This window comes from Theropithecus gelada, chromosome 4 (genome assembly GCF_003255815.1).
Source record: "Theropithecus gelada isolate Dixy chromosome 4, Tgel_1.0, whole genome shotgun sequence".
Classification (NCBI taxonomy): Eukaryota; Metazoa; Chordata; class Mammalia; order Primates; family Cercopithecidae; genus Theropithecus; species Theropithecus gelada.
The window spans coordinates 5831854-5856407 of record NC_037671.1 but is presented as its reverse complement, the minus strand read 5'-3'; the positions used below and the strand labels follow the sequence as shown (position 1 = coordinate 5856407).

At 43.9% G+C, this 24554-nt stretch overlaps 1 protein-coding gene across 8 annotated transcripts in view; it reads right to left on the bottom strand.

Annotated features, from left to right (window-relative positions):
* Positions 1-1621: 1621 nt before the first annotated feature.
* RIPK1 (receptor interacting serine/threonine kinase 1) overlaps positions 1622-24554 on the bottom strand; it is a 44456-nt gene continuing 21523 nt past the window's right edge. For 7 of the 8 annotated variants that reach the window (XM_025381539.1, XM_025381536.1, XM_025381532.1 and 4 more), the window contains 6 exons: positions 24128-24277; positions 19904-19980; positions 12762-12852; positions 11025-11594; positions 6135-6287; positions 1622-3752 (listed from right to left, as the gene is read on the bottom strand). In XM_025381539.1, coding sequence (XP_025237324.1) covers positions 3466-3752; positions 6135-6287; positions 11025-11594; positions 12762-12852; positions 19904-19980; positions 24128-24277 — 1328 coding nt within the window. In that variant the 3' untranslated portion in view covers positions 1622-3465. The remainder of the gene's footprint in view (positions 3753-6134; positions 6288-11024; positions 11595-12761; positions 12853-19903; positions 19981-24127; positions 24278-24554) is intronic. The other variant, XM_025381534.1, reaches the window with a different exon arrangement.

Here is a 24554-nt window from a genome sequence, read left to right as displayed (position 1 = left end):
AGCTCACTACCACCTCTGCCTCCCGGGTTCAAGCGATTCTCCTGCCTCAGCCTCCCGAGTAGCTGGGATTACAAGCACCCACCACCATGCCAGGCTAATTTTTGTAATTTTAGTAGAGACGAGGTTTTGCCATGTTGGCCAGGCTGGTCTTGAACTCCTGACCTCAGATGATCCACCCGCCTCAGCCTCCCAAAGTGGGATTACAGGTGTGAGCCACCGCGCCCAGCCTGGTGTCACTATTTTTAAGTAACATACCTGACAACCAGTTCTTTATATACAGCAAGATTGTGCAGTTTAAAAAACTGCCATTTTTGTGCCACGCATCTTATGATGCATATTTCTTTAATCTTCACATCAACCTTTTGTGCTATTGCACTCCCCATTTATAGATGAGGCATCTGAGGCTAAGAAAGGTTAGGAAGCAAGCCCTGGGTGACACAGCGGATAAGTAATTTTGAGCTGCTCAATTTCAGGACTCTATACTTGGATAATGATGGTGAAAGGTTAGGAAGCAAGCCCGGGGTGACACAGCTGAAAAGTGGCAGAGGGGAGTTTTGGGCTGTCAGTTTCAGGACTCTATACTTGGATGATGATGATGATGATGATTGAGACATGGTGTGATCACAGCTCCCCACAGCCTCAAACTCCTGGGCTCAAGTCATCCGTCCACCTTAGCCTCCCAAGAAGCTAGGCCTACAGGCATACACCACCACACCTGGCTAATTTTTTTTTTTTTTATGTTTTTGTGGAGATAGGGTCTTGCTATGTTGTTTTATGCTGGTCTCCAACTCATGGCCTCAAGCAATCCTCCCAGCTTGGCCTCCCAAAGTGCTGGGATTACCAGCATGAGCCACGATACCTGGTCGTATACTTGGATTATTACATATTGTAAAAATCACTGTAGTAGCATTAACCTTTCAGTGATTTCTCTGAAATCAGCTGCTTCTAAGATCTCGAAGATTTACACTCCTGTTTTTATTTATGCCTTTATTATACTTAGAAAACGCTTTTCCTTTCATAAATACCACATTAAAATGTACCTCAAAATACTGCCTAAAACATTTTGTGATTAAACATTTTATTCCTGAAACCCTAACTTCACATGACAGACCCAAAGCAAAGATGATGATTGTAGCAACAAGTGGAAAATCCACCAAGCAGGACTGTGGGAGCTGGAAGTAGGTCTCTATAACCAGTAATAACCTAGGGTGTGAATGTCTGTTTCCGAACCGACAGTCTCGGTTCTCCTTTGCTGCTCTGTCGTCCTGCTTACTTGGCTCTGCCTGTTAACAGCAGTGTTCTTGTGGAGCTTGGGCTTTGTACGTAACTCCTCACAGGCAAACCTGGTTCTTCCCACCATGGTGCTGAGAGAGTGGGGGTGAAGGGAAGGCCCCAGAGCCAGGCGCAGGGACAGCAGTGCTGCTGCAGGCCTCTCATCCTGAGGGCCAAAAGGCACTGGCAGGGAGGTGTTCTTCTCACCATCAGCATCCCGTCTCCTGCTTGGCAGCAGGAGGGTAAAAGGGGATTATGCTCAGGAAAGGCAGCCTCCGTGGCAGAGGCACCATGGAGAACCCCCATCTGTCTCAGTGACACACACATCACATCAGTAGCCTGTAGTTGCGGTATAAAATTTTTAAAAGTGTATTAAAAAATGCCTCGCCCTCTTGCCTTTCAATATTAATTATTCAGCCTCTTTGGACTCTAAGAGATTTCAGAACACCATTTGGATGGTGGTACAAGGAGCAAATGGAACTCACCCAGGCCCCTCCAGCAAAGCCTGGACCCTCCCTCCATTTTCCCTTTTGGGCTGTAGGATCCAAGGCTGTGTGGCGGCCAAGTAGTAACCGGACAGGTGTGGACAGGAGAGCCGAGGCTCATTACTTTACAGCAGTGCTCTTCTCAACCGGGGCAATTTTCTCCTTTCCTAGGACCATTTGACAATGTTTAGAGACATTGTTGTCACAACTGGGGGAGGGACGGCGGGAGAACAGTGCCCCTGGCATCTAGTAGGTAGGGCCAGGGATGCTGCCAAACATCGTACAAGGCACAAGACAGTCCCCACAACAGAGAATTACCCAGCCCGAGACGCCGACAGTGCCAAGGCTGAGAGCTTGCTCTGCAGCCCCGTTTCAGGGGCGTGTATGTGTCTGCTAGAGTTGAGGGGGTTCACAGTCAGAATCAACAACACTGTTATCAGCCCAAGACACCAGAATCCATTCCGACAGCCAGACTGACCATCACCACACCCTTCTCGTCCTCCCTCTGGGGAGAGCTAAGCACACGGCCTTCCCTGTCTGTTTAGCAAAATGCCAGTGGAGACGCTGAGCGGCCCACCCAGCTTCAGTCTTCTGAACTATTCTAGCTCCTTCATCCACCCCCAGGTTTCAGGTGGACGTTGAAAGGTTGGGTGCTACAGGCACAATTCCCACAGTCAGTTGTCCTTTTTCACTCTGGCACACAGAAAAATATGAAAATACTTTCACGGTACAGAGTAAACCGAGGAAGCCACTCAACAGTGTCAGCCCTGAGGTTCTGCTCTCACCCAGGCGTAGAGATCAGCATTTCCTGTTCCCTCTCCAGGGCACCCAGACTGGGTGAAAGTACCAGAATGCCAGGAAGTAACTTTCAAAGTCAATCAAGAATTTCTGTTGTAGTCACAGTTAGTAGCAATTCCTTGCAACAACTGTCTGGGAGATCTGATGTTTCCCCCCTCCTTGGTACCCCTTTAAATCTGTTCGGTTAATTTGAAAACTGAATATAAATTCAATTAATTTAAAAAATAATCGATAATTTAATGGAGTGAAGACTGCATGTGATTCTTAGAGCCTATAATGACTGATACAGTATTTGATATCCATGTTAACAGACTCTGTAACGTGGCAATGAGCTGCAGCTGTGATTCAAAAAGTCTCTGAACAGGGCTTAGAATTTTACTGTACTTTGTTCATAACAGGAGCCTACGTGAAGAAGAGAGCACACAATTTTAAAAGTTGATTTTATGTTCTCTGAGTCTTTCTTCTTGCTTCAGCAAAATTCTAGGAAATGCCATAAGCTGAAAGAAAATGACCTTCCTCAGACATCTCTTCTCTCCCTTTCCAAACCCAATCAGGAGTCATTTTTTGATTGGTGCTAGGCCATTAAGAGGTCTTCCTGCTTATGCTTTCCTCGGAGCGGATTGTTGGCTGGGCCCAGTGGCTCATGCCTGATATCCCAGCACTGTGAGAGGCCGAGGCAGGAGGATCACTTGAGTCCAGAAGTTTGAGACCAGCGTGGGCAACAGAGTGAGACCCCTTTGCCGCAGACTTCTTTCCCCATTCCCCAGCTATGAAATACAGGAAACAATATTTCTGCAGACACAGAACCCCCATCAGTGAGGACAGAATTCTGAATGCTCCGAGGCAGCCAAGTTTCTGGGGTTATTCACTAAGTGAGGAGTCCGCTTCAGCTGCCATCGCCTATCCAGGGTTAGTTCTGGCTGACGTAAATCAAGTGGTGCAGAAGGTCGATCCTGGCACACTGGTGGAGCACCTGGGCCAGCTTCCCCACTGTGGCTCCCTTAATGCCTTCCCTCATCACCCACTTTTGGAGCATCTGGTAAACCTTTTCTTTTAGTCCATCTCGCTCATAGTCATGGTCAATTTCATCAATCTGAGACTGTGTGAAGCCCAGTTTCCGGGCACAGTTTTTCCAGTGCTTTCCCAGATTTTCCCTGATTGGGTCCAGGTGTTTATCGGTCAGACTAGTGGTATTATCTGCCAAATGGGAAAGAGAAGAAGGTGTCAAGCTAAAGCCCATTCAAACATTCCAGCTTCCTGAACTGCTAAAAAACCCAAGTGAAATGAAGAGTACGAGAAGACAGGGAAAAGGATAACTTCTTAGTTCTATAGCTGTTGATGCACTGGAGACATTTCACATGCCTACTAGCCCACATGGAGTCTTTATGTGAATTACAATAGGGCATTCCTGGCCTGGCGTGGTGGCTCATGCCTATAACCCAACACTTTGGGAGGCCAAGGCAGGAAGATCACTTGAACCCAAGAGTTCTAGACCAGCCCTGGGCAACATAGCAAGACCCTGTCTCTATAAAAAAAAAATTTTTTTTTTAATTAGCTGGGTATGGTGGCACATGCCTGTACTCAGTTACTCCTCAGTTACTCAGGAGGCTGAGACAGGAGGATCACTTGAACCCAGGAGTTCAAGGCTGCAGTGAGCCATGATTGTGCCACAGTACTTCAGCCTGGGCCATAGAGCAGGATGTGGTCTCAAAAACAAAACAAATAAAAAAGAATAAGGCATTCCTTCCTCCCAGTAGACACATCCCTGAGCCATAGCTGATGGCTCTGTGAACAAAACCCCTATGTGGCTACGAGGTTGGGTGTTCTATTCAATCTTAGCCCGTGACCCTGTTGGTATTAGACGTTCCTGGATGTAAAGGGAAAAACCACCATTTTTGTTCCTTTTAGACATTTTCCACTTACATCTGGCCAGAGTGAAAGCCACTCAACTCCTGACCACCACCCCCACCCAACAGTTCACTTTCCTCTTACTTCATCAAGGAATTGTCCAGCAGGTGTGAACCCATTCAGTTACAATGCCTTCCTTGTCTTTCAAACGATGAGGTAACTACTCTTCAAGGTCTGTTTCTGGACCCTTCCCCTCCTTTACCCCACCCCGCTGCCAACTGACATTGCCTCTTCTCAAATAGCCATAACCTCTCTCCTTCTACTGGTTCTTTCCCTTAGCCCTTTGTAAAAATAATAAAAGGAAACAAAAATGTAAAACAACCACAACAAAATTCCTTAATCCCCACACGACCTCATTAAACAGAACATAAAGAAGAAAATATTTCATTTTTCCTTTCAACCTCTCTTCTTTCCTCAGCCCTCCATAATGTGGCTTGTATTGCCACCACTCGATCGTCAGCAGTCCAAGAACTTCCCAACATACTTTCCAAATTTTGTCAATATTCCTGTAGGGGGTAGATCCCGCGTTTCATTAGATTCTCACAGGTGCCCTTGACCATTCAGAATTTCTGTTCTAGGTATTTTAAAAGCAAACTATGGCCTGTGGGCCACATCTGGCTCCCTGCCGGCGTTTGTAAATAAACTTTTATTGGAACACAGCCAGTGCTCATTCACGTGTGTATTGTCTGTGGTTGCTTTTGCACTACAATAAGAGAGTTGAGTAGTTCCAAGAGAGACCTCAAAGACAGCAGGGCCTAACATTTACTACTGGTTCCTTTACAGAAAAAAAAAAAAAAAAAAAATAGCCAATCCCATGGTTAATTAGAAAGCTGGGTTCTTAATCAAGTTGTTTTGGCCTCATGACTTTTTCCAGACTGTACTTTGGGATTAGCATTATGGGCCTACACAGTAGAACCCTGTAAGAGATAGTCCTCTTGATTTTATTACAGAAGTGCTGTGGAGGGCACAGTCTTCTATCTTGTACAGGATCTCCTTTGATGAGGGCCTGACACAGCTGTTTCTTCCAGGTCTGAGCAGTAATACTGATGATGCTAATGATGAAAGTTTAACACTTTTTATAGAACTTACTATGTGTCAGGCAGTCTTCTAAGCTTTTTATACATACCAACTCATTTAATTTTCACAACAAATCCATAAATACTGTGATTATCTCCATATTAAAAACAAATAAATTGGCCAGGCGCAGTGGGTCACGCCTGTAATCCCAGCACTTTGGGAGGCCGAGACGGGCGGATCACGAGGTCAGGAGATCGAGACCATCTTGGCGAACACAGTGAAACCCCGTCTCTACTAAAAATACAAAAAAAAATTAGCCGGGCGTTGTGGCGGGCGCCTGTAGTCCCAGCTTCTTGGGAGGCTGAGGCAGGAGAATGGCGTGAACCCGGGAGACAGAGTTTGCAGTGAGCCGAGATCTCGCCACTGTACTCCAGCCTGGGCGACAGAGCGAGACTCCGTCTCAGAGAGAAAAAAAACAAACAAACAAATAAATTACAAAGGAATTATATGGAAATTACAAAGATATTTTGCAGAAGTAACATGAGAAAACTTTCAAGAAGAATTATCAGAGAAATTTTAAGATTCCACTATGTCCTTCTCACAAGTAAGAAAGTTCAAGGTTGCTAGACATGGGGTCCCTCCAGGGTATCTTACCAAAGATAGCTTGGTACTTGGAAGCTGGCTCTTCTTTAAAGTTCGTATTTGTGCTGTCTAGTAGTGATGAACTCGTCCCACCAACCTCCATATAATTGTAGGCTCCAATCTGAATGCCAGTACTATTGTATATGGCATATTTTATAGATTCATCTGAACAAAGAGAAACACATAGGTAAGTAATTCTGGATCAAAAGCAAGAGAAAAAGTACAGCATGGCAAACAAGCAGGGCTTTACCCCAAACATTAAGTTCATTATCCTATACCACCGTTCAAACTGTTCTTCTTTAAAATCTGGCTAAACCACCTCATACCCATTAGGATGCCTACAATTAAAAAAAAAAAAAAAAAAAAGACAGAAATAACACATATTGACAAAGATGTGGAGAAAATGAAGCCCCTGTGCACTGCTGGTGGGAATGTGAAATGGTGCAGCCACTGCTATAAACAGTATACTGGGCCGGGCGCAGTGGCTCACGCCTGTAATCCCAGCACTTTGGGAGGCTGATGTGGGTGGATCACCTGAGGTCAGGAGTTCAAGACCAGCCTGGCCAACATGGTGAAACCCCATCTGTACTAAAAATACAAAAATTAGCCAGGCATGGTGGTGGGTGCCTGTAATCCCGGCTACTCAGGAGGCTGAAGCAGGAGAATCACTTGAACCCAGAAGGCGGAGCTTGCAGTGAGCCGAGCCGAGATTGTGCCACTGCACTCCAGCCTGGCGACAGAGCGAGAGTCTGTCTCAAAAGAAAAAAAAAAAGAGTTATCGTGATTCTTCAAAAAAATTAAAGATAGAATTACCATATGATCCAGCAATTCCATTTCTGAGTATATACCCAAAAGAACTAAAACAGGTTCTAAGAAATATTTCTACCCATGTGTTCATTGCAGTGTTATTCACAATAGCTGAAAGGTGGAAGTCAGCCAAGCACCCATGAGCAGATGAGTGGATAACCCAACTGTGGCCTAGCTACACAATGGAATAGTCAGCCTTGAAAAGGAAGGGAATCACATCACATGCTACAACATGCATGAACCTTGAGGACATTTCCTAAGTGAATGAAGCCAGCCACAAAGACAAATGCTGCACGATTCCACTCATATGAGGTACCTAGAATAGTCAGAGTCACAGGAACGGAGAGTAGAATGGTGGTTGTCAGGGGCTGGGAGGGGAGCTGGGGAGTTGGTGTTTAATGGATACAGAATTTTAGTTTTGCAAGATCAAAACAGTTACATAGATAGATGGTGGTGATGGTTGCATAACAACATGAATGTTAGGTAATGCCACTGTAAAAATGGTTAAAATGGTATATTTTATGTTTTTGAATTTTACCATAGAAAAATGTGGCTAAGTCAGAAATCAGAGGTGGATGAACAGCACAGCACAGCTCAGCCACACTTCCCAGCAGGATCCCACGACTCTGAACATCTGTGAAGGGTCCTCCTCCTTTACCTGATAAACTCAAACCTCTCAGGTTCAGTATTCAGAAGCTAGCCACAGCTCTGCCCTACCCTCTGTCTCTGATCTTCCTTTCACTGTCTCTGCCCTCTCTCCACTCCAGAGACTCCAGTCCCACCAGATTTCCCACTGATCTGCTGACATGGTGCTCCTGCCTCTGCCTGGACTGTTGACCTTCCGACATGCTTCTCCCTATCTGTGATTTTCTGCCACAGGCCCAGCACAAATTCCCCCTCCTTCCGTGAGCCTGCACTGTAATCCTAGACTCAGCACTCTGCCCTGGGCCGCTCTGTATCTGAGCTGGGTCTGCCTGACTTCTCCACTAGAATGTGAGTCCCGAGAGGGCAGCAACCATACCCACTTGTTTTTGTATTCCTTACACTCGCTAGCCTGGGACTTGGTACGGGCATGGGCTCAGTGACATTCATGCTGAGCTGAATTTGTCAAGTGTTGGTACTGTCCCTAAAGAGCACTTAGCATATCCTTGTAGGAGAGAGAAGGTGGTCGAGAAGACAGTTCTGAGGAGGGAAATGAATAGCAGCTCTAGGTACCTTCGTCAGCACACCTGACCCTAAGATAGGCCGCCCTCTGGACCAGGCACCGTGCTCATTTGTTGCATTTTCTCTGAGGAAGCCAAGGAAACTAGGGACCCTCTCTAGAGACAGGTGTAAGAAATATAGGATGTGTACACACACACCATCTGTATGTAGTTCTGGGTGTTCGTGAAGCTGCTGAAACTGGGGTCCTTGGAATCCTAGCAAGGAACCCCTGTGACAGTCTCTGAGGTACCTACCTTCCAGCACTCAAGGCTGTCTAGGTGTTCTTGTTAACAGTGATAATAACAGTGCTAATAACAGCAGCTACCATTTACTGAGCACTTATTCTGTGCATCGGCAGGCACAGTGCTAAGCTGCCTTACCCTGTTGAATCCTCCTGGCCCACCACCTCCAGCTTGTACTGACACTGTGTTTGTCACTCACAGTCTGCGTTCACCACGGGCTTACATGGAGGTCTACCCTGAACCTCCCTACTTGGAGATTTGTTTTCTTGAATCAGTGCTTTCTGCCCAAATCTGGCCACTGGAAAAGCCATGAAAGTTATGAAACGGAGCAACGAATGCAATATTAGAAACACACTAGAGCTTACAATGTATAAATTTTCAGTCATAACATTTACATTTATAATTGAGGAAAATGAACTCTGGAAAGGCAAACGACTTTCCCAAAGTCACCCACTGCAGTGACTGGCACACGCAGGTCTCGACTTGGGTCTCCTGACCCCTAGCCCAGTGAGCTTTCCTTTTCTAACCTCACTTCAAACAGCACAGTGAATAGAAACAGTGGGTCTAGGAGCTCTTTCACTGAGAGGAAGACATTTATTTTCCTTTTGTACTTACTGGATACACACACCCTTCTTCTATGGTATGGCAAATCAGAAAACTCACATTTTGGTACAGAGTCAGGACATTTTGATAACAAAAGCAAGCAGAAGACTTATTTAAATTTGCAAGGAGAAACTCAGCATGTTCATTTACTAGCTCAATACTTAGCAGGATCATCTTTGGGAGCAGAAACACAGAAAATTCTATTATTTATTATAGATCCAAGTGCCCCCTCCCCCTTGAAAGCATCTCAGAATCCTGAAGAAGCTGGATGCCTGTACATCTGTCACTGGCAGAATCAGGAACCACAGCAAGAGTGAAAACAGAAAGCGATTTTGGCACTAAACTAGTGTATTTGGGTTGCTCATGTAGAAAGAAGATAAAAAATTACACATTAAATATTGGTTTAGGGTCTGCCTTCTGTCTACTAGGATTTAAACTGTATGAGGGAAGGGACTCACTCAGGCTGTTGGCTCAGTTATAGCTCCAGTGCCTGGAGAACTGCATGGCACAAAGTAGGAAGTGCTTTGGAATATTTTTTTTCTTTTTTCTTTTCTTTATTTGAGATGGAGTCTCGCTCTGTCACCCAGGCTGGAGTGCAGTGATGCGATCTCAGCTCACTGCAACTTCTGCCTCCCAGGTTCAAGTGATTCTCCTGCCTCACCCTCCCGAGTAGCTGGGATTACAGGCGCGTGCCACTATGCCCAGCTATTTTTTTTGGTTTTTCTTTTTGTATTTTTAGTAGAGATGGGGTTTCACTGTGTTAGCCAGGATAGTCTCAATCTCCTCACCTCGTGATCTGCCTGCCTCAGCCTCCCAAAGTGCTGGGATTACAGAATTTTTTTTTTTTTCCCTGAGACACAATCTCACTCTGTTTCCCAGGCTGGAGTGCAGTGGCATATCTCAGCTCACTGTAACGTGTGTCTCCAGGGTTCAAGTGATTTTCCTGCCTCACCCTCCCTAGTAGCTGGGGCTACAGGCATGCACCACCACGCCCGGCCAATTTCTGTATTATTTAGTAGAGATAGGGTGTCACCATGTTAGCCAGGCTGGTCTCAAATTCCTGGCCTCAAATGATCCACCCACCTTGGCCTCCCAAAGTGCTGGCATTACAGGCATGAGCCACCATGCCTGGCCAACCATGGCCCCAGCTGAAATTTTTATTGACTTAATCATGAATGAATAAAATGATATGGCAATACTAATGAAAAATTTTCTCCCCAGACATGAAGGAAACAAAAGGATATTCTGCTCATAGGATTATACATGACTTGGATACTGCTTAATGTCTAATCCAATATTTTGCATTCTACAGATCTTATAATAAAACCTATGGGAAAAATCGAGGATGTTTTCAAAGGATGTTTTTGGAGAATTTGGCGTTTGAAAGAAATTGTAACTAAGCTCTGTGGTTCTCAAAGCTTCCTGGACCTGAGTTGATTTCAGGATCTCCAGGACACTTGTGGGTATCACTGGTAGATGCCGTCCAGGTGGTTAAGGTGATGTTGGTGAGTATTATTTGATAAAAATGCTGGATATTACATTAAATCACTTCCATTCTAGACTGCCAGTAACTACTATCACGTACCTTTTACTTCACCTGATAGATATATGGGAGTTAAAAAAAATTTTTTCATCACTAATGGTAGTCTTTGAGCTATATAAGGTAAGAAACAAAAATATCCAAAACTGATTTCTTATCTTCAAAAAACAGCAAGCAAGGTAAAAGCAAATAAGCAGATAACTTCCCATTTATCAGAGATTGGGTGAAATAGGACTACTATGCACTCCACATTAGAGTCAAAGACGCCTGCCAGTCACAAGCACCTCCTGATGCTTGTGGACATCTGTGATGAATCCTAGCCCCAGATGAAATACTCCCAGACCAAGTGGCCTGGTGGAGTCCATTCCACAGTGGCAACTTGCATCTGGCAGTGGACGATACCCTCTGTCCCCATCACAACCCACAATCTACAATAGAGCTGGTTGGTTGCTTTACTTTCTGAAAAATAAAAAAAGACAAGGTTGTGACTATCAAAGACCCATTTACCTGTTAGTGGCAAGGAGGTGAATGGCATCGTGGGTGTGTTTCCTACATAGTTGGTCTCAGGCACCGGGATTTTATACAGACTAGACATAGGACTTGGAATTGGCCCATACCAAACTCTGGGACCTGCTGTTCCTGGATCCAGCGGTCTTGTTCCAAAGCCATGTGAGCTATATAATACATTGTTCCGATATGGCACTTGAGGTTGGCTGCTAAGCCCTGAGGGCTGGGGCACTGCATTACCATGACTGGCTGCACTAGAATAAGCGGTGCCTTTTACCTCTGTATTCTGAAAATTCTCATAAGGTCTTTGCTGTGCAAAAGGGTCATGGGAGACCCTTCGTCTCCTTTCCTCCTCTCTGTTGTAAGCCACATTCTGTCTGGGCTGCTGTTTCATCTGCCTGTCCATGCGGCTGCCATAGAGATGGTAGTTGGCTTCCTCTTGGAGTTTACTCTGCAGACTGGGCTCATTCTCTTCTTGCTGGTGCTCCAGGGAGGGGGCAAACCAGGACTCCTCCACAGGACCCATCCCAAGTCCCTGGGAACTGTGCAGTGAACCAGGCTGTTCTGTGGCTGAGAAGAAATGATCAACATTAGAATGGGGTTCGTGAAACATTAAAACGTAAAATAAAATCTGAGCACCATCATGAATCTGTATCTCAGAGGGACGCACAGAAAACAAGTAAGAGACCAGTCCAAAGCATTTAGGAGATGGTCCTCTTCCCACAAGCTTTACAAATAATAGGAGCTCCTCGCTGGCAGTGAGAGAGTACTAGGAAAATTATAGCAAGCAAGAGAAAAGCGGCTGTTGCAGGGATGATCAAGGAAAAAAGGGACTTGGTTTGGAGCAGAGAAGGTGGTTGTTTCCTTGGAGCGATTCAGGTGGAAAATAAGATCTGCGACCGGGCACGGTGTTCATGCCTGTAATCCCAGCACGTTGGGAGGCCGAGGCGGGCGGATCACCTGAGGTCAGGAGTTCGAGACCAGCCTGGCTAACATGGCGAAACCCCGTTTCTACTGAAAATACAAAAATTAGCCAGGCATGGTGGTGTATGCCTGTCATCCCAGCTGCTTGGGAGGCTGAGGCAGAAGAATCGCTTGAACCTGAAAGGCAGAGGTTATAGTGAGCCAAGATCACGCCACTGCACTCCAGCCGGGGTGACAGAGGGACTCCGTCTCAAAAAAAAAAAAAAAAAATTTGCAGCAGCTCTGTTCTAAGCACGTCCCATGAATTCTTTCTTTCTTGAAGAGCCCTATGAGAGGAGGAGCAATTATGATGATTTGATGGGTGAAGTTTAGAAGAGGTTAAGTAATTAGCCACAGATCAGGTAGCTAAGTGGCTGCAGTATCCTATACTCTGCCATCCTTTTTGTTACAGTGAAAGAGGTATTCCTACTTGACCTGAGACGAGCCTGTCTGCTTGGAGTCTGGCTCTAAGTCACTACGCCCTCCTCAGGGACTTTGCTCTCACATATGTCCCTTACCTTCTTCTGAATCGCCACTTCTCCCCATCAGATACGTTAGGCCTTTTGTTCAGAACACTATGACTGGCGAGCACACTGTTACTTCGTATTTCAAATACATGTAACTTGACTCTCGAATATGATAAATTCCTTTAAGGCAGGTGTTCACTTTTATAGTTTCTTCTGTTTCCCATGTGGTCCTGAGTAGCATTTTAGAGCGGAGTGAATGAGTAACCAAACAAATACATGAATGGATTTTGAGCACAGTGTAATTTACCTGAATTTGACCTGCTCGGAGGCACTGCCACACAATCAAGTTGGAGAGACTGCATTCTCTTCACAACTGCATTTTGGTTTGAATACTCTTTCTATAATTAAGAGCATAAATACACACTTTAGTGAACAGCAGAAAAGACTGAGTCCCAGAAAATTATAAATGAGAATTCATATTTTCAGAAGGTAGAAATTTCACATAGATCTTACAAGTAGTAATTTTTTTTTCATTATTGTTTTTCCCAAATAGCCAAAATGACCTTTAAAAAGAACAAGGTTGGAGGACTCACAGTTCCTGATTTCAAAACTTACTACAAACCTACAGTATTCAAAACGGTGTAGTACTGGCATAAAGACAGGCACATATGCCAGTGGGGCAGAATGGAAAGCCCAGGAATAAACCCTCCCATAAACAGCCAATTGATTTTTGACAAGGTTGCCAAGACCATTCGATGGGGAAAACTGAATATACACATATGAAATAATGAAGTTGGACCCTTATTTCATACCATATAAAAATTAACTCAAAATGGATCAAAGACTTGATTTAAGGGCTAGTGCCACAAAAATTCTTAGAAGAAAACACAGGGAAAAAGCTTCATGACACTGGACTTGGCAGCGATTTCTTGGTTATGACGCAAAAGCACAAACGAAAGTAAAAAGTAAAAATACATCAGAATTAAAAGCTGTGCATCAAAGGATACTATGAAGAGAGTAAAAAGATAACCCACAGAATAAGGAAAAAATACTTTGGGAGGCCAAGGCGGGTGGATCACATGAGGTCAGGAGTTCGAGACCAGCCAGGCCAACATGGTGAAACCTTGTCTCTACTAAAACTACAAAAACTAGCCAGGCGTGGTGGTGTGTGCCTGTAGTCCCAGCTACTCAGGAGGCTGAGGCAGGAGTATCTCGAACCCGGGAGGCAGAGGTTGCAGTGAGCCACCATTCCGCCACTGCACTCCAGCCTGGGTGGCGACACAGTGAGAGTCTGTCTCAAAAAATAATAATAATAAAAAAATAAATAAATAAAATAAAATAATGGGGAAAAATAGCAAACCATATATATCTGACAATGGATGAAATCCAGAACATTAAAAAAAAAAAAAAAATCCTACAACTCAACAACAAAAAACCAACAACCCAATTCAAAAATGGGCAAAGAACTTGAATAGCAGTTTCTCCACAGAAAATATACAAATGGCCAATAAGCCATGAAAAGATGCTCAACATCATTAGTCACAGGGAAATGCAAGTCAAAACCACCATGAGGTACACTTTGATACTCCTTAGAGTGACTGTAATATGAAAATGATAAATAAAAACTGTTGGTAAGATGGTGGAGAAATTGGAATCCTTGTGCATTGCTGGTGGGGAATATAAAATGGTGTAGCTACTGTGTAGAACAATTTAATAGTTCTTAAAAGTTAAACATGGCCAGGCATGGTGGCTCATGGCTGTAATCCCAGCACTTTGGGAGGCCAAGGCAGGCAGATCACCTGAGGTTAGGAGTTGGAGACCAGCCTGGCTAACGTGGTGAAACCCCCATCTCTACTAAAAATACAAAAAATTAGCTGGGTGTAGTGGCATGCGCCTGCAACCCCAGCTACTCGGGAGGCTGAGGCACAAGAATCACCTGAACCGGGAGGTGGAGGTTGTAGTGAGCCCAGATTGTGCCACTGCACTCCAGCCTGAGTGACAGAGTGAGACTGTCTCAAAAAAAAAAAACACCAAAAAAACCCCCAAAGATTCAAACAATGCAGAATCACACAGAATAACACCCAAACATTCCTTGAGCACCTTCTTCCATTCCCTTGAGGTAAGCCTTATCCAGAGTGTGGTGCATATCACTCTTATTCTCTCTCTAGGAATTTGCACACACATTCCAGAAATATACTATATATATGTGTGTGTGTATATATGTGTGTGTGTGTGTGTGTGTGTGTGTGTGTGTGTATTTATATATATTTTTTTGAGACACAGTTTCACTCTGTCGCCCAGGGTGGAATGTAGTGGCACGATCTTGGCTCACTGCAACCTCCACCTCCTGGGTTCAAGCAATTCTCACGCCTCAGCCTCCTGAGTAGCTGGGATTACGGGTATGCACCACCACACCTGGCCAGTTTTTTTGTATTATTAGTAGAGACAGGGTTTTGCCATGTTGGCCAGCTGGTCTCCAACTCCTGATCTCAAGTGATCCGCCCACCTCGGCCTCCCATAGTGCTGGAATTACAGGCATGAGCCACTGCACCCGGCATATATATATATATACACATATATATATATATATATTTTAACATTAAAAGGACCACACTGTAAGTATTGTTATGTGACTTATTTTTTCACTAACAGCTAATCTTGAAGATCTTTCTATATCATTACATGTTAGTTGCCACCTCTTTCTCTTAAATGGCTATTAGTATTGTGTAGTTTAGATGAATCATAATTTAGGGCATTTACTTATGGGCATTTGAGTTGTTTGTAATTTTTCACTCTTATAAACTAAGGTGCAAAGAACGGAAGCTACAACTTTGAGTGTACATGTGAGTGGTACAGATTACTGAGAGTAGAACTGCAACAAAACTTATGGGCTTGTGGAGTTTGTTGGATGCCACACCTTCTAATAAACTTCTCCAATTTACACTCTTACCAATACTGCAGAAGACTGCTTATTATTCTGCATTTTCACCAACACATTGTATCACCAGTCTTTCGAAAATTTCAATCTAATGGATGAAAAATTGTAACAGGTTCATTTTGCCTTTCTCTGCTGGCAAGGCCAAATATCTTTTCTGAAATGTGTTGTTCAGTTTCTTTTTTGAATTGTCTGTGTTGTCTATTATTTTTCTTTTGAATTATTTTTTTGTTTGTTTGTTTGAAACGGAGTCTCGCTCTGTTGCCCAGGCTGGAGTGCAGTGGCACGATCTCAGCTCACTGCAAGCTCCGCCTCCTGGGTTCACACTATTCTTCTGCCTCAGCCTCCCAAGTAGCTGGGACTATAGGCTCCCGCCACCATGCCTGGCTAATTTTTGTATTTTTAGTAGAGACGGGGTTTCACCATGTTGGCCAGGATGGTCTCGATCTCCTGACCTTGTGATCCGCCCGCCTCGGCCTCCCAAAGTGCTGGGATTACAGGTGTAAGCCACCGTGCCCAGCCTATTTTTGTTTTTTATTTGTAGGCATTCTATTAAATATTCTAGATATTAATCCTTTGCTAAACACAATTTCTCCTTTTCAACTCCCTTTCCATTTTCATGAGGTCATATACAATAATCTTTTTCTTTATACTTTGCGAATTTTGTGTGCAGCTTAAGAAACATACATGGATTGATTCTGGACTTTGTGGTAGACACAGTGATGGGCCTGTCAGATTCCCCAGCAAGGAGGGAGTTGTTGCCCTGTTGCAAGGAGCTGAGTGAACAAACAGCCTGCAGCTGTGAACTTCTTTGCCCCAGGTACTCCCCTTCTGAGCCAGTGACTGAGAAAGGCAAGGAGATAAAGCCTTGGCCATTTCAGCCTGACGTGGGATAAGCCTGAGGGGCATTTGCTCAGCGCTCCCTGCTGCCAGAGCTCTGTTCAGGCTTCGTTGCCCTCTGACTTCTTCCTCTGCTCATTCCTGCTTCCCACTCCTTCCTTGCACCCCAGTCTCCAACTCAGTGGCTGCTTCTGGAAAACCCAACCTGCAAAGACTCACCTTTTCTATTAATCTATTTGATTATCCTTGCTCTAGTCTACACTGTTCTGATCTCCTTCTTCAGAATTTTCTTAGCTATCTTTGTACATTTCTTCTTTCACACAAACTTAAGAGTCAGCTTGTTGAATTCCATAAAGAATTTGGTTGTGCTTTTAATTAGGATTGCACTCCTTTGTAAATGACGTTGGGGAGAATAGACAGCTTTAGTATGTCAAGTCTTTCCATTCATCAACACATTTCACTGTTTATTTGGATTTATTTCATGATGTTTAGAAAAGCCTTGCCATGTTTGCCAATGTTTAGATACATAATATTATCTTATTGTGGTTTTAATTTGCATTTCTCTAATTACCAGTAAAGTTGTGCGTTTTTTTGGTATATTTATTCTCTTTGGTGAAGTGCCCATTCAACTATTTCATCCCTGTTTTAACTGGGTTGCGTACCTTTTCCTTTCTGATTTATAAAATTTCTCTAGATTTTATGTATTCAAGTACTTGGTCAGTTATGTGTGTGTCACACTTCTCCCATTCTGTGACTAGTTTGCTTGTTTATTATTTATTTATTTATTGGATATGGGGTCTTGTTCTGTAACCCAGGCTGCAGCACAATGGCGCAGCCTCCCAGGCCCAACCAGGCTTCTCATCTCGGCCTCCTGAGTAGCTGGGACCACAGGTGCACACCACCATGCCCAGCTAATTTCTTTTTTTTTTTTGAGATGGAGTCTAGCTCTGTTGCCCAGGCTGGAGTGCAGGGGCGCAATCTCGGCTCACTGCAAGCTCCGCCTCCCGGGTTTACGCCATTCTCCTGCCTTAGCCTCCGAGTAGCTGGGACTACAGGCGCCCGCCACCATGCCCAGCTAATGTTTTGTATTTTTAGTAGAGACGGGTTTCGCCGTGTTAGCCAGGATAGTCTCAATTTCCTGACCTTGTGATCCGCCCGCCTCGGCCTCCCAAAGTTCTGGGATTACAGGCATGAGCCACCGTGCCCGGCCCTAATTTCTTAATTATTATTTGTAAGGGGGTCGTCTCACTATGTTGCCCAGGCTAGTCTCGAACTCCTGGCCTCAAGCGATCCTCCCACCTCAGCCTCCCAAAGTGCTGGGATTACAGGTATGAGCCACCATGCCCAGCCTCCATTCTCTTAATAGTTTATTTTGATGAATGAAAGTTTTTAAATGAATTTATAAATTAATTTAAACATTTTATAAATTTATAAATGTATTAAATGTATCTATAAATTTATAGAATTTTACAATGAATTCATTTACAAATTCATTTTAAAAATTCATTTAAAATTTTGTAAATTTTAAAATTTATCAATTCTTACCACTACAGCTAATGCTTTTGTGTACTGTTGAGGATTCCCTGTCCTGATATGAAGAAACTCTCCTATATTTTCCAATAGCTTTATAATTTTATCTTTCACATTTCTGTCAGTAATCAACCTGGAGCTGATTTTTTGGTATGGTGTAAGGTAGAAGCCCAATTTCATTTTTGTACCGTGCGGATACCCAGTTGTCTCAGCACCATTTATTGAAAAGACTGTCATTTCCCCACTGCTCTGCAGTGCCATCTCTGTCAAAATCAAGTTTCTAGGTATGTGTAAATCTATGGGTTTTCAACTCCATTCCAACAGTATCTGTCCACCCCACACCAATACCACTGTCTTTTTAATATAGCTTTATAATTCTTGACAAGAATCTGATAAGGCAAGCCCTTCACTACTAGTCTTGTCCTTCCTCAAGGGCATTTTGGCTGTTCTTACGCTCTTCTTTACCTTTTCATATGGATTTCAGAGTGGGTTTGTCAAGTTCCACTCCTCACACCCACTTTCCACACACACAAAACTAAAAGGTTGAGATATAGGCCTGGCGTGGTGGCTCACACCTGTAATCCCAGCCCTTTGGGAGGCTGAGGCAAGTGGATCATTTGAGGCCAGGAGTTCAAGACCAGCCTGGCCAACATGGTGAAACCCTATGTCTACTAAAAATAAAAAAATTAGCCGGGCATGGTGGCGCACGCTTTTAATCCCAGCTACTCGGGAGGCTGAGGCAGGAGAATCGCTTGAGCGCAGGAAGCAGAGGTGGCAGTGAGCTGAGATTGCGCCTCTGAACTCCAGTTTGGGCAACAAAGCAAGACTCTGTCTCAAAAAACAAAAAACTTGACTGGGCACAGTGCCTCACGCCTGTAATCCCAACATTCTGGGAGGACAAGGCGGGCAGATCATGAAGTCAGGAGATTGAGACCATCTTGGCTAACATGGTGAAACCCTGTCTCTATTAAAAAATACAAAAAAAAACAAAAAAAAAAAACAATTAGCCGGGCGTGGTGGCGGGCACCTGTAGTCCCAGCAGCTACTCGGGAGGCTGAGGCAGGAGAATGGTGTGAACCCAGGAGGTGGAGCTTGCAGTGAGCCAAGATAGTGCCACTGCACTCCAGCCTGGGGGACAGAGAGAGACTCCGTCTCAAAAAAAAAAAAAATCTTCAGTTGTAATTGTGGATTTGTCTGTTTTTCTTTGAGTTCTGTCACTTCTTGCTGTGTTGACTTTGAGATCATGTTATTGACGATGGATTCACATTTAAAGTGGTTATACTTTCCAGATGCATTGGGCCTTTTATCATTATGAAATATTCCTGATTGTTTGAGGGAATGCTTTTTTGCCTTAGAGTTTATCGTAGCTGATTCCAATCTTTTTTAAATTATATTTTAAAATCTGTTTGCCTGTTTCATTTGCCGTAGCCTCCTGTTCATGACTATGGGGGTAAGTTGCTGGAAGACGTATGGCAGTAGCCTGATTCCAGAGTCGGCGGGGGCGGGGCAGGGTGGTCTCCATTCCTCTTAGTTGACTGGTTCCTAACGGGGCCTTGTCATGCCCCTCTCACCCCAGACACCACCTCCTTGCTTCAGTCTTGGGCAGATGCTACTGCCATCTGTTGCTAAGTACAGGGGAAGTAGGGAGAGAAGCCAACTTTCCTAACTAGCATAAATGAGGTTCTCAAGTGACTCCCCTGTCAGCGTCCCAGGTGACTGTGCTGTTACTTCTGTACACTGACCCAAGACTGCCCCTCCGGTACTTCTTCCTCAGCATTATGTCGTGGGTTAGTATTCCTTTTCTGTTATATGTCTCCGCAGAATAAATCTGTGGTCTTTCTATCTTTCAAGAATTCCTCAAAATGACTGACCCACTTATGGTACTTTCCATTCTTTGCCAGTGACACTGTGCTTTTGTTTTCATATTGCTATATATTTGTTCTCTCATTTCATGAGTTTTGAAGGAGAAATGGGTCCAGTATGCCAACAGGGTGATATTTGCAGACAATTGCTCATTTTGTTTTATATGTTTACCAAGCTAGCTTACCTCAAATCTCAATAACAAATCACATTGTTTTGGTTTTCACGATTGACAGTATATATTTTGATATGTTAATATTTCAAGCATCTGCTATATTGCCTACCTTTAAACTCTTCACATCCTCTTCTACACTTTCTTCTAATTGACTTAAATAAAAAGGCCTAAATTTTTCTTCAATGCCTGTAAGAATAAAATGTACTTTAAATTTCTTAATTATTTTCTAACGTAAAATAAAAAATATTAGCCATCTATTATCTTTGAATTACTTACCTCAGTCTGTGGGCAAAGCAGTAAAATAAAAACTTAAGCTCCAAATCACTGACTCTGATAGAGACTAATAAGATGAATAGAACAAGGGATGGGCTAACACAGGAAACCAGGGGTTTCTGCTGAAATAGCCTGTGCTCTTTGTGCTTTTTATTCGTGCTGCAGTTTCTCCGGCTGCAACACAAACCGCTCCCTGATGTGAGTCCATCTCCAGCTGGACAGGGATGGGCGAACTCCCTGTTTCTGTCCCTCTGGCATCAGATTTATGAGAGGTCGGGATACTCAGAGCAAGGATTTAGAGTAATGGGTTACAGCTGTTAGCCTTCAAAGAAAAAAGAAACTTCCAGTTCCAGGAAGATGAAGTGGACATACTTTCTTCTTATTCTTCCTTCTAAGCACAACAAAAACATCCTCTATATTATTTATATAGACGTACAGAGTCTCTGAAAGGAGAAGAGAAGAAGGCAGACCAGCGGGAAACCTCGGGATCAGATGAAACACACGATAGCGAGTTCACTGGATTTTCTCTTTTCCTCATATCTCAGACTTGGCTGAAAAGGTGGCAACCTCAAACCATCAATGGCCACAGATAAAAAAATCTCCAACCAAAGCCTGCTCTTTCTAGCCAAAGAACTAAGCAAGGGGCAGACAGAAAACTAACTTTAGCCAGTCTACAGCCATGCCATCCTGAACGTGCCCAAGCTTGTCTGCCCTTGGAAGTTAGGCAGGGTCAGGTCTGGTTAGTGCTTGGATAGGAGAAAACTTTTAGTCAACAACCACTCTATTCCAGCCAACCCCCACAGACAAACCCTGTGGCTGCACCCCGACCCACAGCAGCTAAGGCCAAGTGCAGAGCCTCCACATCCAACCACGTGAGCCAGTAACAACGTAACCCAACAAACCCAACATCCCCGCCGGGGTAATGTCAGAGAAGGCCCAACAGGAAGCCAGGGCTGTCCTACCCTGCCAGCTGATAATGAGCCCCTCCACTCTTACGGTGTCAGGAGAACACAAGAATAGCCTGGATTTGCTCCACATGGCAGTAACAAGACCCCCCTTCCCTTCCCCACTGGGGAAGTGTCAGAGGAGGTCTAGTGGAGAATCAGGACTTTTAACATTGTCCAGTCGTAATGAGGTGCCTTCACCTCTGTGTCAGTGGGGACTATGTGGGCTCTGCCAGAATTCCCACCCCTCACCAGCAGGGAAGAGGAGCCTCTGACTTTGGGCGTCAATAAGGGCTGAGTGGAGAGGCTGAACTTCTACCTCCACCCAGCACTAGTAAGGTGGCCACCACTCTTCCCTTGTCAGAGCAGTCTCAGAAAAGCTCAGCCAAAACAGAAGGCTTAAAGAGGATACAGATTCTCACAACACAGTAACAAAATGTACAAGTTTCAACAGAAAAATTACTCCTTATATGAAGAACCAGAAAGGTCCCAAACTGAATGAAATAAGACAATCAACAGATGCCAATACTGAGATGACAGCAATGTTAGAATTACCTGTCAAGGATTTTAAAACAGCCATGATAAAAACAATTCAATTAATAGTTATGAACCTGCTTGAAACAAATGAAAAATAGAAAGTCTCAGCGAAAAAGGGGAGAATATAAATTTTAGAGCTGAAAACTTCAATGACCAAAATATAATAAAAAGCTCAGTAGGCCTGGCGCAGTGGTTCACGCCTGTAATCCCAGCACTTTGGGAGGCCGAGGCAGGCGGATCATGAGGTCAGGAGATTGAGACCATCCTGGCTAACACGGTGAAACCCGTCTCTACTAAAAATACAACAAATTAGCCGGGCAGGGTGGCGGGCGCCTGTAGTCCCAGCTACTCGGGAGGCTGAGGCAGGAGAATGGAGTGAACCCGGGAGGCGGAGCTTGCGCCACTGCATTCTCCAACCTGGGGGACAGAGGGAGACTCCATCTCAAAAAAAAAAAAAAAAAAAAAAGGCTCAGTAGATGGTTCAACTGTGGAATCAAGGAGAAACAGAAAAATCAGTGAACTGGAAGACAGAATGATAAAATTATACAGTCTGAACAAGAGAGAGGAAATTAACTGAAAAAAAAAAAAAATAGAAGGCCTCAGGGACCTGTGGGACTATAACCAAAGACACAGTTTTTATGTTGTCACAGTTCCAGAAGGAAAAGAGAAAGAGAGTGGGGGCTAAAAAGTACTTACAGAAATAATGGCCAAAAGCTTCCCAGATATGGTAAGAGGCATAAACCTACAGATTCAAGAAGCTGAGCAAAACCTAAACAGAATAAACCCAAAGGAATCCACACCAAGACAAATAACAACTAAATCTCTGAAAAATAAAGACAAAGTCTTGAAAGCAGCAAGAGAAAAATAACACCTTACCTATAAGGAAAAAAATTTTGGAATGACAGAGTTCAGACATATCCTAAAAGAATGATTAAGGAAAGTTCTCTAAACAGACAGGAAACAATAAAATAAGACACCTTGGAGAATCAGAAAGGTTTGGTTTTGTTCATGGCAGGTAGCACCTAAAATCCTTGGAGTCTTCTAAGAGTGTCTTTTGGGTGGGGTCAGAAAACTAAGCAGCTTCAGAATGGGGGCTAGCAACCAGAAAGACCAAGCTATAATTAGAAGGTTGGGACTTTGAGCTCCACCTTTGACTTCCAGTGAGGAGAGAAGGACTGGAGATTAAGCTCAAGCACCAATGACCATGATTTAATCAATCATGCATATGTAATGGAACTTCCATAAATCACCTTAAATGGGAAGGTGTGGAGAGCTTCAGGTTGCTGAACACATAGAAGCACCAGAATGTGGTGTGTCCTGAAAGGCTATGGAAGCTCTGTACACCCTCTTCCCATACCTCACCTTGTACATCTCTTCCATTTGGCTGCTTCTGAATTGTACCCAGTACAGTGAAAGGGGAGACATAAGTAAAATGTTTTCTTGAGTTCTGTGAGTCTTTCTAATGAATTCCCAGACCTGAAGTGGGGCTTGTGGGAATACTCAAATAAATTTGTAGTTGGCTGAGCAGAAGTGTGAGTAGCCTGGGTACCCAATGCTGGTGAGGATGCAAGAACCTGCATCACGCGGACACCGAATATAAAATGGCACAGCCCCTCTGGGAAAATGTTTGGGAATTTTTTAAATAAACTGTACATGAAACTACCATACAACCTAGCTATTGCACTCCTTGGTATTCCAGAGAAATGAAGACTTATATTCACACAAAAACATGTACATGAATATTTACAGCTGCTTTAGTCCCAACAGTTAAGAACTGGAAACAAGTCTTTCAAGGAGTGAATAGTTAAACTGTGGTACATCCGCACCATAGAATACTGCTCAGCAAACATCCAGGCACCTTTCCCCATCCCTGTATGACAGGGCCAGTCTAAATGGCAAAATACTTTCTAAAGATGCCAGCTAAACAAGGGAGGGGATGGAAATAAAAGAGGTGAAGAAGCAAAGAAGGCTGGTGAAAGCTACCGAAGTGCCCATACACGGATGAATGGAGAAACGAAATGCAGTCTATTCATACAATGGAATATTATTCAGCCTTGAAAAGGAAAGAAATTCTGACATCTGCTACAACACAGATGAACCTCGAGGACATCATGCCAGGTGGAATCAGCCAGACACAAAAGGACAAATATTGTATGGTTCCACTTATATACGGTACCCAGTGCAGTTAAATTCGTAGAGACAGAAAGTAGGATGGGGGTTGCCAGGGGCAGGGAGAGAGATGATGGGGAGTGAACGTACTGTGGGACTGTACTTACTGCCCCTGAACAGTGCACTTGAAAACAGTTACAATGTTAAATTTACTGTTATGTATATTTAAACCCAAGTTAAAAAGTTAGTTACAAAAAAAGGAAACAAGAAGGCCTTATGTGCCTTCATGCTTTTGAGAGAGATGGCTTCTTTGCATTGAACAACATGTCTGAAATCTAGAAAATCAGTTTAAAACCACAAGTAAAGTTGAACTTAGTTTTCTGAGGATTCAAACCAAGTTCCTAACAACATCTTACTAGGAAAATCACCACACAGGATGCATCCTACACAGTCAGAAAAGATGCTCTCACCAGGAAATGTCGGCCGAGCTTCTGGATTCGCTTCCCAGCAGAGCTTCATGAGGCTGATAATTTCTCTTGGGCAGTGCTCAATGATGGCGTCCACATCTGGCCTGTTTCCCGATTTTATGCACATTATCAACTGCTGCTCACAGATAGCATCTGTAAAGCAAAGAGGAGCTGAGGTTGAGACTTTCTTTCAGGTCTTGCTCCTCTCTCAGGCAGGAAGGTGACAGAACTTGAACAATACTGCTCATTTTTTTCAGCCTCTGGTATGCCTGTGGTACAGCTGCCTCATTCTATAGAGTGGAATATGTCAGACAAAGAGCTGACATATTCCACTACAGAGATGACCAAACAATAGCTTAATGTCTGCAGATAAAACAAAATTCTCAACAAAGCTACCTGCTGATGGAACAGAGATTATGTGGGCAAGGCC